This window comes from Equus przewalskii, chromosome 1 (assembly GCF_037783145.1).
Source record: "Equus przewalskii isolate Varuska chromosome 1, EquPr2, whole genome shotgun sequence".
Taxonomy (NCBI): Eukaryota; Metazoa; Chordata; class Mammalia; order Perissodactyla; family Equidae; genus Equus; species Equus przewalskii.
Genome location: NC_091831.1, coordinates 31,031,676 through 31,045,741, shown reverse-complemented (window position 1 = coordinate 31,045,741; position 14,066 = coordinate 31,031,676). Strand labels below are relative to the sequence as shown.

Here is a 14,066-nt window from a genome sequence, read left to right as displayed (position 1 = left end):
AGCTTCACCAACAATATTTGCAGCGAGACCACCACCATGTACTGAATGCTCACCGTGTGCCAGATACTGGACTAAAATATGACCTGTTGTCTTACTTGATCTTTAAAATAAGTCCTTTACAGATCAGAAATCCAAGTTTATTGAGGTTAAGTAATGAGGTGGGTATATCTGAAGCTGTATAAATTTCCCTGGGGAAAGGAGAGAGGCGATGTCCCAGGGCACCTTCCTGCTTCTCTCTCGATGGGACCCTCGGGACCACCACCTTGGCCTGTGGGATTGGAGAAGCTGGCTGGGAGAGCTGCATCACCATGGGGACATTTGTATGAATCTTTCTGACGGAGTGTCAACCCATCTCACTTTAGAAAAATGCAGGTTGATGTGGAAAGATTTTAGTGATGAGACAGGTATGGCTTGCTCGTGGGAGGTGACAGGCTGAATGCTCCAGAATCAGGATGTGGCCTCCCAGATGGCCCTCAGCTGCACCCACTTTCACTCACCCTTGACTGCTGTTTGCCTGACTCTGACAGTTCCGACGGCTTGAGGTGCCAAGCACTGTTCAGGGTCGTGGCCCTGTGGATGACTTTGTGGGTCACTGGGGAATTAGGTCCTTTCTTATACTTTGCCAGGAATGCAACAGCAGTAGATTGGGCCTCACCAGGGCAGCGATCCCACCAGCTGGTGGGGGCCCCGCAGGGAGATGGGCACGCTTGTCGGTCGAATGGACTCTTTGGAGCTGATGCTGTAGGGTACTGAGTATGCCAGATAGGATTACCCCACCTATTGTGACATCGTCATGTGTAATTACACAATGATGACATGTTACTTATTCTACTAATACATAGAAAAATGCAAGCTATCTATGTAAATTGTTGTTTTTAATAAAACAAAACCGGTTCACCCTGAAGTCAAGGGCACAAGGTTAACTATTACCGAATGCATCGAGTACGTTTCTCCTAAAACAGCGGCAGGAGCTTGAGGACTTGTCTGCCTTGAGCTGTATCCTGGGAAGCTGACCCGACGGGGACTCAAAATCTCAAGGGTGAATTCTTCTTCCTGGGTCGGAGTTGCTTCAAGGTCACATGCTCTTGAGGTCCCTGAAGACCATGTGGGCTGCATTGCGTCCAGCAGCTCCCATGACACCTCCTCCTGGAAGGGAATCTCCCATGAGCCAAAGCTGCACTCAGAACCCCACTGGGATCAGGGAGCCAGCGACAAAGCAGAGCGGGGATGCTTGAAGGGTGGTGCCGGGGCCGTGGGCATCGGAACCACCTGGGATGCCTGTGAAGACAGATGCTGGGCTCCCCCACAGGCTTCCTCCATCAGAGCTCTGTGGGGGCTGGACGTACGGTCCAAGTTAGTGCCCCCCTCAGGCTGAGGGCCAGCGTGCTAGATGGTGAGACTCTCAGCACGGGAAGCTGAAATACAGGCTAAGGGGGCCGGCCCAGTGGCGTAGTGGTTATGTTTGCACACTCTGCTTCAGTGACTTGGGGTTTGTGGGTTCAGATCCTGGATGTGGACCTACAGCACTCATCAAGCTATGCTGTGGCAGCGAACCACACACAAAATAGAGGAAGATTGGCACAGACATTAGCTCAGGGCCAATCTTCCTCACCAAAAACAAAACAAAACAAAACACAAGACTAAGGGTTTGAGGGGGAAGATGTGGAAGTCCGGATGCTTTCTGGAAGGCCGAGGTCCACATAGCTCAGAGAAAGTGTCAATATGAAATGGCAGCCTCGGCGAGGTCAGCCAGGCTCGGAATAGGTGCAGGGAAGAATTTTAAAGTTGAGAAACTGAACTTTATGGATCCTTACTGGTGTAAAATACGGAGGGGGAATTTAGGGACATGGTTCTCTCACAATCCCAAACTGGAATCTGGAGAGAGGCCTCTGGGACATATCCTCGAACCTCATGGGGGGAAGCATGAGCTGCCCTGAGGGTGTGGCCAGCCTGGCAGAGGCCACGGCTGTTTGTTGACTGGTGCAACTGAGAGTTCTGAAGGTGGGGCTGGCCTGTACTCGCGGGAGTCCCGCGCTCCTCTCGCTCTCTCCCTGCCTCCCTCACTGTTTCTCCTGTTCCCCTATCTGCAAGCCTGTGACGGCCGGCCAGCCCTCGCAGCCCACGCAGGGTAGTGGGAGCGAAGGTCACTCACCAGGATGGGCCCCACTTCCGCAGAGATACAGGCCCTGGAGAGGGCTGCGGTAGCCGGAGTGCAGGGGCACGGGGCGGGCGAAGTAGAGCTGGTCCAGGGCCATGGCGCAGTGGAATATGTTCTGCAGGAAGGAGGCAGGGCCACAGTCGTTAACATAGGAGTGCTCGGGTCTTTAATGCCTTTGCATATTTCTTCCCCTCCCCTGTTCTCTGAAGAAGGTTCTTCTCCTTCCACATGGTTTCTTGGGTTCTTACGGTGCAGAAAGGGGAGGGGAAGAGAGAACAGGCGCATGTGCTAGGGCTGGGGGTGAAGTTTTCCAGAGGCATTTTTTCAGGGAGAAAGAAGGGTGGGGAGCAGCTTCAGAGTGTGAGGAAACTGAACAAGAGAGAAAAGGGAGATTTTAAAGATTTTGCTGTGGACTGTGAATCTCCCTCACTCTGTTTGAAAAATAGAGGAATTTGACTTGTTTTGGCTGCTGGCACATGTTTCTTTGGCCAAGACACCCATCTGAGCCTGGACCATGGGGTCCAAGCTCTAGTAGAATTCTAGTAAATGGCAGACAAGGGGCACTGGGACCCCAGCTCAGTTCTGGTCCACTGGCCTGCGTCAGACCAGCCGAGAAGGGAGCAGCGTGGGACAGGAGCAAGGTCAGACCGGACAAGGAGACCAGCATCTCCTGGAGGTCACCAGGGGGATGTTCTTCCTGCTCACCCTCAACACGTCCCAAACCGAGCTTACCCAGCTCCTTCGAGCCTGCTCCTCTCCCATCTTCCCTGCCTCAGTGGAGGACACGACCGTCCACTTCTTGGCCTCTGGGCCAGCTCCTGCGCATAACCTCCGTCCCGACCTCTGCACGCACATTGCTACCAAGACTTCTCAATTCTGCCTGCCCTACGCCTTCCACATCCATCCACTCCCTTCCCTTTCCACTGCCTGGCCTCCTTTACTCGACATCTGGACCAGTGCCGTCCAATAAAAATATAACAGGAGCCACATGTGTGATTTTAGATTTTCTAGTAGCCACGTTAAAAATTAAAAAGAAACTGGTGAAATTATTGTCCGTAACATACTTTATTCAACCCAATAGATCCAAAAGATTATCATTTCACCATGCAATCAATATAAAATTAATGAGACATTTTACACTGTTTTTTGCGCTAAGTCTTTGCAATCAGGTATGCATTTGACACCTGCAGCACATCACATGCTGGCCTTGCCACGGTGCAGCGATGCACAGCCACACGAGCCTAGGGGCTGCTGTATCGGGCCTGGCCTCCTGCCTGGGCCCCCTGCCTCCAGTCTCAGCGAGGCTGTGATAAATAGAAGGCAAGTCCCAGGACACACTGCCATAGGGAGGAGAGCTCCCTCTGACGAGAGCCAGGTGGGAGAGGCTGACATGGATGCCCAGACACAAGGGCCACAATCCTGGTGACCTTCTCAGCAGGAGCTGTCTTTCCTGTCTGCATCCCCTCACCGTTCCTCCACTCCCCAGATCTAACCATTTCTCTGTCCCCTCTCCATGTGGTCTCTGCCGCTGTTCTCCCTTCCCGATGAAGGCTGGCTATGGAGGGCACTGCCAGGGAGCGGGGATGCAGGGAGAAGAATGTGATGAGGGACCCACAGGCTTATACTCACCCCTCCAGGAAGCCCGAAGATTCTCTCCAAGTCAGGCGGTGTGAGGATGTCTCTGCCCAGCACGGAGCCCTTGAAGCCGGGGGCATAGGCCTCAATGCAGTCGAACACTGGGAGCCCAACGGCAGGGAAACGAGATGGTACCCGGGAAAGAGAGGAGGCACTGAGTGTGCAACTTGGCAAATGTACTAAAATTCATTAAACTGCACACTTAAAATGGGCTTATTTTATTATATGCAAATTATATCTCAGTAAGGAAAAACAAAAACAGTCCACAGGCAAAGATATAATTCAGTACAAAGGCCTATGAGTCTCAGGCTAGTCCAGCCCCCGCACTCTTTCCCACCTCCTTACCCCAACCCTAAACACAAAGCTCCTTGTCTCCCCTTGAATATGCAAAGCTTTCTTCACCTCATTGCTTTGCTCAAGTTGTTTCTGTTGCTTGGAAGGCCCTTTGTTCCTGGGAAACTCCTATTCATCCTTTAAAACAGAGCTCAACTGTCCCTTTCTTTGGAAAGGTCTCCTTCTCTCTCTGGCTCACAGCTTCCTCCTTTGGCTCGCACAGTATGTCATACTGTCAGACTGCTTTCTTTATGAGTGTCCCCCACCGGACTGTGAGCAACTTGAGGGCAGGAGCTGTGTCTTTTTGACTTTCCTAGCCCAGTGACTGAGACCAGCAGGAGTCACTGTGTTGACTTAGGCTCCCTTGTGTTGGCTTCCCTCCTTTTGGGACAGGACCTGCAGGCGTGAATCCTGAACGGGGCAGTGGGGAAGGGGAGGCTCCATTCAGGCCACTGGCAGCTCCAGAGACAGGACAGTCTGGCCCTCTTTACCTTTGTCCGCATAAGCGTTCCTCTCCTGCTCGTCCCAGACCTTGCCCCCAGCCAGTGTGTAGGGAGTGTACTGAGTGAAGAGGGAGATGACATGGCAGCCGGGGGGAGCCAGGGTGGGGTCCAACGAGGAAGGGATGCAGAGCTCGATCATAGGCCTGTAACACGGGGAGGAGAGGGGGTCAGGCGTGACGGGCAGCAGCTGCCCGAGGGAAGGGGCTGGGAGCTGCTCTGAGGTGCCGACGTCTCGGGCACAAAGTGCAGGCCTGAAGGAGATGAGGCCGGGCTGACCATCTCTGCAAGGCCATGGTGGGTGCTTGCTGGCACGGCTCAGCGGCCACTAGGACGCCAAGAGCACTCCTGAGGAGCCCCCCACCCCCTCTGAATGCGTGGCCCGTCCCCACCTCCCCCACCACATGGCCTGCCTTCTAGCCAGGGCCTCAAGCGTCTCCAGGGTCCAGACAGACAACACGAGCCAGCGAAGGGGCCAGGCCCAGAGCAGGAGCTCAGGCAGCAGGTTTCAACCCCTCTGCCCCTGACTGAGGAGCGTTCCCGGGAAGGTCGCGCACAACAGAGCTGCTGGGGCTGCCTGCACCCCACCGAGCTACCACCTGTTTCCCGCTACGCCCTCCCCCGGCCTGAAACACCTGCCCTACGTGGAGCACAGTCACCCCCTGATCCCCAAATACGATCATCCCTCAAGGTCCCGTGAAACGCCCCTTCTCCCTGCAACCCTCAGTTGCAAAGTTTCCCCTGAACGTGGATGTCCACTAAGCATCTCAAATGTAACTTGTCCAGACCTGAATGCCCGTGTCCCCTGAAACCTGCTCCTCCCATACACACCATCTATGCTTTTCAACGAAGGGAAACACCATGTTACGGCGGTGCCTCTTTTATGCTCACACCCCACTTCCTGTCCAACAGCAAATCTTGAAATACCAAGTATTCTCATCACTTCTGCTGCCCCCACCCTGGTCCAAGCCACCGTCCTCTCTCCCTTGGATTCTGCAATAGTAACCAATTGCAACAGGTGGCTTTTTTATCCACGTAGTGGCCAGATGGTCCTCTAAAATATAAGTCAGGCTTTGCACAAACTTTCCTGGAGCAAAAGCCAGGAGCCGTTGACAAGGCCAGCAGGATGCAGCAGCTGCAGCTCAGACCCCACCTCCTACCCTTCACTCCAAGGTTCTTTCTCCAGCCACTCTGTCCTTATCCTAGTGCCTCCAACATAGCAGCACACTCCTGCCCCAGGGCCTTTGCACCTGACTTTCCCTCTGTCTGGATGTTCTTCCTCAGATATCCACAAGACCTTCAGGTCTCTGCTCAAATGTTATGTTATCAGAGAGGCCTTTCCTGACCTCCTGATAAAGACTGGCAAACCCTCCCCTCCCCTGACCTATTTGTCCGCATGTCATCAGTGCATGTTTGTTGACTGTCTTGTCTCCACCATAGAAGGGCAGCAACCTGAGGGCAGAGGCCGTTGACTTGGCTTGCTGCTCTGTGCCCAGGTCCCTGAACTAAGCCTGGCCCAGCGTAGGGCCCTGAAATATTTATGAATGGATAAGTGGACTTTGCCCTCTACCCTTCTCTCAGGGCACACGTCCTCTCTACTTCATGCTGTAAACATTTGTGTGCCTGTCCTGCAATAAGCTTTGTGCCCGACCCCCAACTCCCCATCACATATCTAATCCAGAGCCTGGCACAGAACAGGCTTTCGACAAGTTTCAGTGGACAACTGACAGTTTGGAAAGATGCTTGCTCCTGCAACATCCCTGCCTGTCCCCAGAAGGATGGAGATACAGCTGCAGTGGCAGGTGGGAAATGCTTGGAGCAGTTCTGTGTGAAGGTGGCTTATCAGAGGTAAGAGAGGACATGGAGCAGGGCGATCCAGTGAGGGTGCGCCCTCTGATGGGCCCGGAATCAGAGAAACTCCTGTTCTCTCCCAGGAAGCATTCTCTCCAGTTCTTCCCAAATGCCAGCGCTGTTCTCCCTGTGGTCCTCCGCCCCTCCTGCTAACCAGTGACACTTGGTGGAATGAGTCCTGGTCGTCCCTGCCCTGGCCCGCAGAGTTCCTGCTAGGATGCACTTTCCATCTTTAGAACTTAGGTTCGGATTTAGGCAGATCCTAAGTCACTGTGAATGTCTGACCCCAGGAGGAAGAGGGAGTCCCCGTCTCTGGACAGTCACCCCACTCCCTGGCCCATGTGTCATAATACCCCAGGGACACAAAGCCCAGGGTCCACCCACCTGTGGGAAGGCAGGCCACCCACGGCGTCTTCAAAGGCCTGATGGAGGAGGAGGGTGTCTTCACAGTTCAGGTGGATGGAGCACTGGTGATGGGGCAGCGGCCGGCCCCCGGGAGCACTGGGGGCCGCCAGGAAGTCAGGCAGCCTGTCGACAGCCACTGAGGGACCAAGGAGGAGGGTCAGGACCAAAGGCCTGTGTCCTCAGTCCCCTAGGACCCCCCTTCTGTACCCATCTCCCTGCTCATCCGAGTGGTGGACTGAGAAGCAAAAGTATGAGAAAGTGTTTCCCCTTCAAACTGGGGGGCAGGCTGGAGGTCAGGGAATAGAGAAGCTGATGCAGGTCAGCTTTCCCCAGATCTGGAGATTTCTCACTCGGACAATGCCCAAAGAGCTCTGCAGTCTGCGTGCCTCTTACCGTTGATCTTGGTAACAGGTGACCGGGTGTCCAGCTGGGAGATTCTCTCCACAAACTCCTCAGGAAGCCACTCCTGAAAGAAGGTTCCATGAGAGGCCTGGGGATGGCCCAAGGGGGCTGCCTTCCTCCTTTGCGCAGACTGGTCCCTCAACCTCTACCACCAGAAATCCTCTCCATCCTTCAGAGCTCTGCCGAACCACCTCCTCCGTGAAGCCCTCCTGGACCTGCTCCTGCTCAGCGCTAACCACTTCTTCCTCTGTGCTCTGCCAGCCATCCTGACTGTAAGCGGCCCACACCAACTCCTGCTTGGATATGGCCTGTGGGCTGCAGGCCTCTTTTCTCCTCTGGTCTGTAAGCTCTTGGAAGTCTTGATGAGCTCAGAATTGCCTTAACAAGATGCTTTTGAACTGATGTTTGTTGAATTTTATTGGTGGAATCACTCAGAAAAAGTTGTGCTTGTCCCCAAGAATAGTCCCAAGAAGGGTTGGGAGCTCCATGTTCACACACAGATTATCATATCTTTTGGGGACAAGGCAGGTGTGGACAGTTGCAAAAATTGCCCCAAATTCTCACCCCTCCCTGTATGCATGCCCTCCCACTGCGACTCTGGGCTTGGCCATGAAACAAGGCCAATGTTAGCAAATAGGAAGCAAACAGAAGCTGAAAAGCACTTGCCTGATGGAGTTTGCTCCCTTTTGCCCTCTGCCAGTCCCTGAGAACGTGCCTGGACTATCGCGTTGGAGGATGAAAGACACATGGAGCGGAGCTGAGTCACCCTGGTCATTCTGGCAGAAACCGTCCTGGACTAGCCACAGCCAGGGATCCCCCCGGCACACGAGTGAGGCCAGCCAAGATCCACAGGGCTCACGAGTTGACCCACAGCTGATGGAGATGCATGAGTGAGCCCCGATCAGCTGAACTCTCCAGCTCCGTGTGCTAACTGAGTATTTCTTCCCCTATGCCTGGAAGCTGTGTGGTTGGTTGTTATGCAGCATTAATACGGCAACACATCATTGACACAGACAGTGGACTTAGAGTTGGTCAGAAGGGAGAAGGCAGCATAGTAGGAAAGTTGTAGAAATAACTCTGGGTTGAAAGGCAGACCTGGGTTCTAGCTCTGGCTCTGCCAACTGCCAGCTGCCTGGCCTACGTCGCCTCACGCCCCTCTCCCCTGTTGCCACCCGCTTGTCAGGGAAGGGAGAGACGCTTGCATCTCCCAGCCTGACGCAGTCCTGGCTCCCTCGATGCCCCCATTTCCAGCCCATCTGGGCAGACATCTTACCTCACCCCCAGGGCCTCACCTGTGGCGTCAGCTTCAGGAAGGTGATCTGCGGTGACGCGTTGGACAGCACCACCTTGCTCCTCACCTCTGAGCCATCTTGCAGCACGACTCCTTGCACGTGCCCGCCGCTGCTCACCTGCACCTTGGCCACCGTCTAGAGCCCACCAGCATGAGGCCCCAGAAACGCCCAGGAAGGGAAACGCAGGTTGGATCTCGGGGGCGTCCAGTGCCTGTGCTACTCTGAGGCTCTCGCAGCTTCCTCGTCCTGAACCCACCCTGCCGAGCTCTGCAGGCCCTCCGCGAAGCCCCAGCCCAGCCCCTCCAACGCGAAGACTCAGCCCAAAAGTGGGTGAGCGGCCGCAAATTCAAAGGGGCTGGCAGAGAACTGCGACTTGGTGGACAGCTGCTCAGCCACTAACAGGGTGCATGAGCTGAGCCCCTTGATTCTGAACCCTGTCTTGCCCATCAGTAAAACGAGGGACCTTCTGAATCTGAGGTTTTGTTCCCTCCTGGGATCCTTGCCAATAATTGGGGTGGAGGCTAGAGGGGCCGTTCACCTTTTCAGTGAAGATACTTGCTCCATGCGCGGCGGCTGAGCTTGCGATGGCAGCAGAGAGAGCACCCATGCCACCCTGGACGTAGCCCCAGGCCCCCTGCATCCCCTCCAGGCCTCCCATGACATGATGTAGCAGCACGTACCTGAGGAAAGACCATCAGAATCAGTGGCTGGAGGTGGGGTTTAGTCTCCCCAGAGTTCCAGGTGCAAACACTCCTGTCCGTCTTGTACCCTCTGCCCCCTCGCTGCCCCCATCCAGCCCTGTTTCCCTAGCCTTTCAAGGAGCTCTAAGCTCTTGTAAGAGCCCTTTGCCTCCCTATCCCACATTCTCTCTCCATGCAAACGTTGTCTGTGTGCAGACCTTAGTACCAACAATGTAGTCAGCTCTTTCCTGAACTCCAGCCCGTATGTCCAGCTACCCACGGATATCTCCATTTGGATGCGTTTGGGGCAGGCATCTTAAACCCAGCCCCTTTTCCCCATTCCCAACCTGTTTCTCCTCAATCTTCCCCATCTCAGTGATGGCACCTTCAGTTTCCAACAGGAACCCAGGGTCAGTCTTGACTCCCACTAGCCCGTCACCACCTACATCCAGTCAAGCCTGTTGACTCTGCCTCGTAAAGAGCTTTCGGAAGGCCCCGCTCCCTGCTGCCTCCTCCCTGGTCTGGGCCACTCTCTTCTCTTCCTTAAACTGCCGCCGTCACGTCCTCCTGCTTGGACCAGCTTCCCCACTCTCTTCTCTGCAGACCTTTCTCCCCACAGAGTCTGGAGCCTGATCTCAAAACCTGGCTATGCTTCTGTCACTTCTCTCCTTTCAAGACTTCACTTGCTCGTCATTGCTCTTAGGGTAATGGCTAGTCTCTGAAAATGGCCTCCAGGGCTCCCGCCTGCTCATCAGCCTCATCCCTCACCATGCTCCCCCTCGCAATCCACACTCGTACCAAATGGAGCCTCTTTCAGTTCCTTGAATGGCCCACATGGTCCCTTATCAGCTCCCAGCATTTGCACATGCTGTTCCAGCAGCCTAGAACCCCTTCCTCCCTCGTCTTGTGTTTTCCTAATTCCTCCTGCCCTTGGGGTGTCAGATTAAACGTCTCTTCCCCGTGGCGGGCTTCTCTGACCCTGGACCAGTTGTTTCTGCCGTATTTCCCCTATCATCACACTCCTGGACTCTATCATCATTGCTTGCTCTGTGTCTGACGCTCCTGTTAGGATTTCAGCTCTGTTTGCTGCCGTATTCCCAACACCTAGCACAGGCAAGTGCTCCCTCAATATTTATTGAAAGAATTAATGAAGAAACAAATTACTTAAAGGCGCATTTCACAAATGGAGCAGTTGCTAAGCCTCCCAGACACCCACAGAGAAAAGGACGGGAGGCCCCAGCTGGAAGATCTAAATTGGCTGGTTGATCACAGAGCTTGGCCAAGGTGTGGCAACTGCTGCCAAGCCCCCTTTTCCATGGTCCTGGGGAATTTGGAGCTGGCTTAAGTGTGTTGAAAAACCACTTCCAAAGGGTGCTCTTATCCCTAGAGAAAAAAGCCACATTGACAGCCTCTAGCTGCATCTCCTGGTGTGCTGGAAAGGTCCCAACACTTGGCAGCATTCTCTATCCCAAAACACACACTCTCACACATCCCTCCATTTCTGCTCCTACAGGGGCTCATTAAGTCACACCACAACCACAGACTGCACTGTGTCTGACTGCCCCCTCCCGGATCAGGCTGTCAGCACACCCCCCAACTCACAAAGGGAAAGGCAGCTTCCCACTGATACAAAGGTGTGTGTGTGTGTGAGTGTGTCCTGGAACCCAGGGAAAGGATCACGGGAGAGAGAGGGGCAACAGGGCTTCCTGGGAGGGGAAGAGAGAGAAAGAGAAGTGAGCGAGAGAGAGAAGAGGAGGAGGAGGGGAAGAAGACACTCATGTTGAGATACCAGTGGGAGGTGGGAGAGAGGCTTTTCTTACTGAAGAGTAGAGAGCAGTGGCCAAGAGGGAAGATTTTGGGTAAGGGGAGGCGACTCGGGCTGCACATCAGCTCTGCCACTTACTAGCTGTGTGACTTTGGGCAAGATGCTTCCCTTCTCTGAACCACTGCTCTCAGATGTAGCTTTGAGGGTTAGGTGAACGTGTACGAAGTTCTTGGCTTCGTGTCTGGCTCACTGGGGGAGCTCAGTGAATGACAGCTGTTGTTATCACTCTTGCTGGGGAATTCGTCCCACGGCTGAGCCCTACCTCGTCTCCCTCACTCACCCACTCCCCGGAGTGTGGGGACTCGTCATGGCTCCAATCACAGCATCTGTTGCTAGAGTGGCTTTTAGAGGCTCGGACTCAAACCACTGATCCAGCACCTGGGGCAGAAAAGCAGCAGGGAGAAGGGCTTAGGGGCCTCGAGAGGAGAGGCCCCTCACTGCGAGCTGTGGCCTGAGGCCGGGGAGGCTCTCACCTTGGTAATTGGAGCTGTGAGGACCTGGTAGTACTCCGGTAGCTGGGCGCCCAGGATGCGGCCTAAGACAGAAGATCCACGAAACGTAAACCGTGACAGGGAAGGAGGGAAAACTCTGATCTGTAATATCTCTGCACCTGTTTACCCGTAAAATGGGAGTAATAGTTCACACCCCCAAGAGATACTGTGAGGATTAAATGAGATATGTAAAGCATTTGCAAGTCCATAAGCACTTCAGACATTTCAACTGTCAGCATTATTTTTGGAAAACTTAACTTCTACCTATTCCTTTACTTTGAACTCTGTAAGGTCCGTCCCCTGGGAGGCAGCTGGCTTGGCTAAGCCCTTCCTCTGATGCTGGTTCAGACTATCTCCAAGAGTGACCCAGCAGGAAGGCCTGGGGGGCAGGGATCCTGACCTCTAACCATTGTAGCCCTGTGCCTAGTTTAGCATCTGGCACACAGCAGTTGCTCAATAAATGTTCATTGCACGAAGGTTTACTGCATGTTTATTGCAGGAAGCTCTTCGGACTGGCGATCTGAGAGGGAATGTCTATTTCTGACATTTGTGATAGATTCTGCTGGCTCTGATCCTTCCCCCGTCCCTGTATCCACACACTTTGCCATGTAACTTCAGCGCCTCCCACCCTGGCTGGGTTGACTGCCCTGCTCCTTGATTCTGGACTCATCCACGTGATTGCTCGGCTGATGGAATGTTTGCAGATGTGTTGCAAACACAGGCTTGAAGACATCAGGGCTGGCCCTTGGTGCTTCCGCCATTGATGACGGACGAAGGCCATGCCTGGACGCTGCTGCTTCCAAGAGGAGGATGAGAGGCACCTGCAGCAGAGCTGCCTCAGCTGATCACCCCCAGCCCCAGAGACATGTGTGAGACCAGACCAGCTCAGCTGAGCCCAGCTGGGATCAGCTGAATTGCACAGATGAAATAAATGTTTATTTTTATACACCATTAGAGTTTTGTAGCTGTTTGCTATGCAGCAATTTCGTGACCACAGCCAACTGATTTAGTATTTTTCTAGAATATAGCAGCTAAACTGGACTTTATACCCTAGAGAAGTGGTAGAAAATAATAGCACACTTGGTGAAACTTCCTTTCGCATATCCATGGCAGACATCACTAATTGATCACAGAATTTTTCCTTGATGAGCCCAAATCTGGAATCCTTGTATGGGGGCATCTCTTCAAACTCTCTTGGCCCTTATCTCTTATTCTAGCAACGCTACGGGGAGAAGCTCCACCAGGCTTTGATCAGCTTCACACAGCGCAACCCAATGGCATCTCACCTCAGACCTTAAGACGTGCCTCTTCCTTTCTTCCCTAGGGCTTCTCTGCACCATGACAGGACACTCACAGGAACCCTCTTGGCACCCATGGGTGCACAGCCCAGAAGTTAATGCCTCTTGTGGGAGTTAATACCCCATGGGGCAACCTTTGACCCATGAGGGACAGAACTCGATGGATAAACATTTCCCCTTTCTTCTCTTGGGAATGGTCCTCATGTCCATTTCCCAAGGCTTCTCAGAGGGTCCGCCCAGGATCCAGCACCTGTCACCCACAGTGGTGGCCGGCATAGTAACACACCCTGGTACTGACTCGCCCTCCTTCCAGTTTCACTGCTCCTTCGCCTGGGATCACCCTTCACAATGAACTGCTTGCACATAAGCCTTTGTCTTGGGCTCTGTTTTCAGGGCACGCCAGGCTGACCTTCTCACTGAAGTCCTCCAGGCAGTCCCTATTCATTAGAGGTTCAGGCTTATGTCCCGTCATTGAGGAAATGGGCTCAACTACGTGCAGGGCCTCCCACGCCCTGATGCCTGCTCTTCGGACTTACCTGCCTGCAACAGGGGTTTGAGGGTGGAGAGCGACTTGAGCCTTTGCAGCAGGGACCCCCGCTGGAAGGCCTCCATGTCCACGGGGGCTGTGTCCAGCAGAGGGTCAATGGCTAATGCCAGGCGATTCATGAATGCCTCATATCTGGGAAAGGCCTGCAACAGAGCACAAACAGGGCCCCATTGCCTAGAATTCCCCACGCTCTCGCTCCATGCTGCCCCCGTGTGGCCTCGGCACCTCAGCCAGGCCTTGATGGCTCCTCGGGCCTCTGCTCAGCGTGGCTGTGCTGAGTCACCCCCAGTTCTAGGTCTGTGTACTGAGGTCAACACTACGAGGTCCGAGAGAGCCTGGGCAGTAGGAGAGCCACCGGGTGGTGGCAGGGACAAGGGTTAATGGTGGCCAAGACCAGTCGTCAGCCACAGAAAACTGGCAAGTGTCCTAGGATGTGGTCTCTCTGATAAACCAAAAACCACTTAAAAGTTTCTTCCCTTTGCCCTGTCTTCTCCTATATTGCCGGTAAAAGTGAGCTCTCTTTCCCTGTTTTGCAGCACGCTGTTCTTCCCTGGTCTGCAAATCTCTCACGTCCTCTTGTCACAAGCAGGAACAGAAGCCTGCAGCCCTTCAACCCGCAAACTCCCACAGCAGAATCCATCTCGACAGC

General features: G+C 54.0%; 1 protein-coding gene across 1 annotated transcript in view; it reads right to left on the bottom strand.

Moving 5' to 3' along the window:
• Positions 1–858: 858 nt before the first annotated feature.
• PYROXD2 (pyridine nucleotide-disulphide oxidoreductase domain 2) overlaps positions 859–14,066 on the bottom strand; it is a 28,174-nt gene continuing 14,966 nt past the window's right edge. The window contains exons 6-16 of the mRNA XM_008537140.2: positions 13,407–13,560; positions 11,555–11,616; positions 11,362–11,459; positions 9,115–9,256; positions 8,577–8,711; positions 7,276–7,348; positions 6,862–7,018; positions 4,618–4,772; positions 3,788–3,894; positions 2,153–2,273; positions 859–1,146 (exon numbers count right to left, since the gene is read on the bottom strand). Of these exons, the coding sequence (XP_008535362.1) occupies positions 1,076–1,146; positions 2,153–2,273; positions 3,788–3,894; positions 4,618–4,772; positions 6,862–7,018; positions 7,276–7,348; positions 8,577–8,711; positions 9,115–9,256; positions 11,362–11,459; positions 11,555–11,616; positions 13,407–13,560 (1,275 nt within the window). The 3' untranslated portion in view covers positions 859–1,075. The remainder of the gene's footprint in view (positions 1,147–2,152; positions 2,274–3,787; positions 3,895–4,617; positions 4,773–6,861; positions 7,019–7,275; positions 7,349–8,576; positions 8,712–9,114; positions 9,257–11,361; positions 11,460–11,554; positions 11,617–13,406; positions 13,561–14,066) is intronic.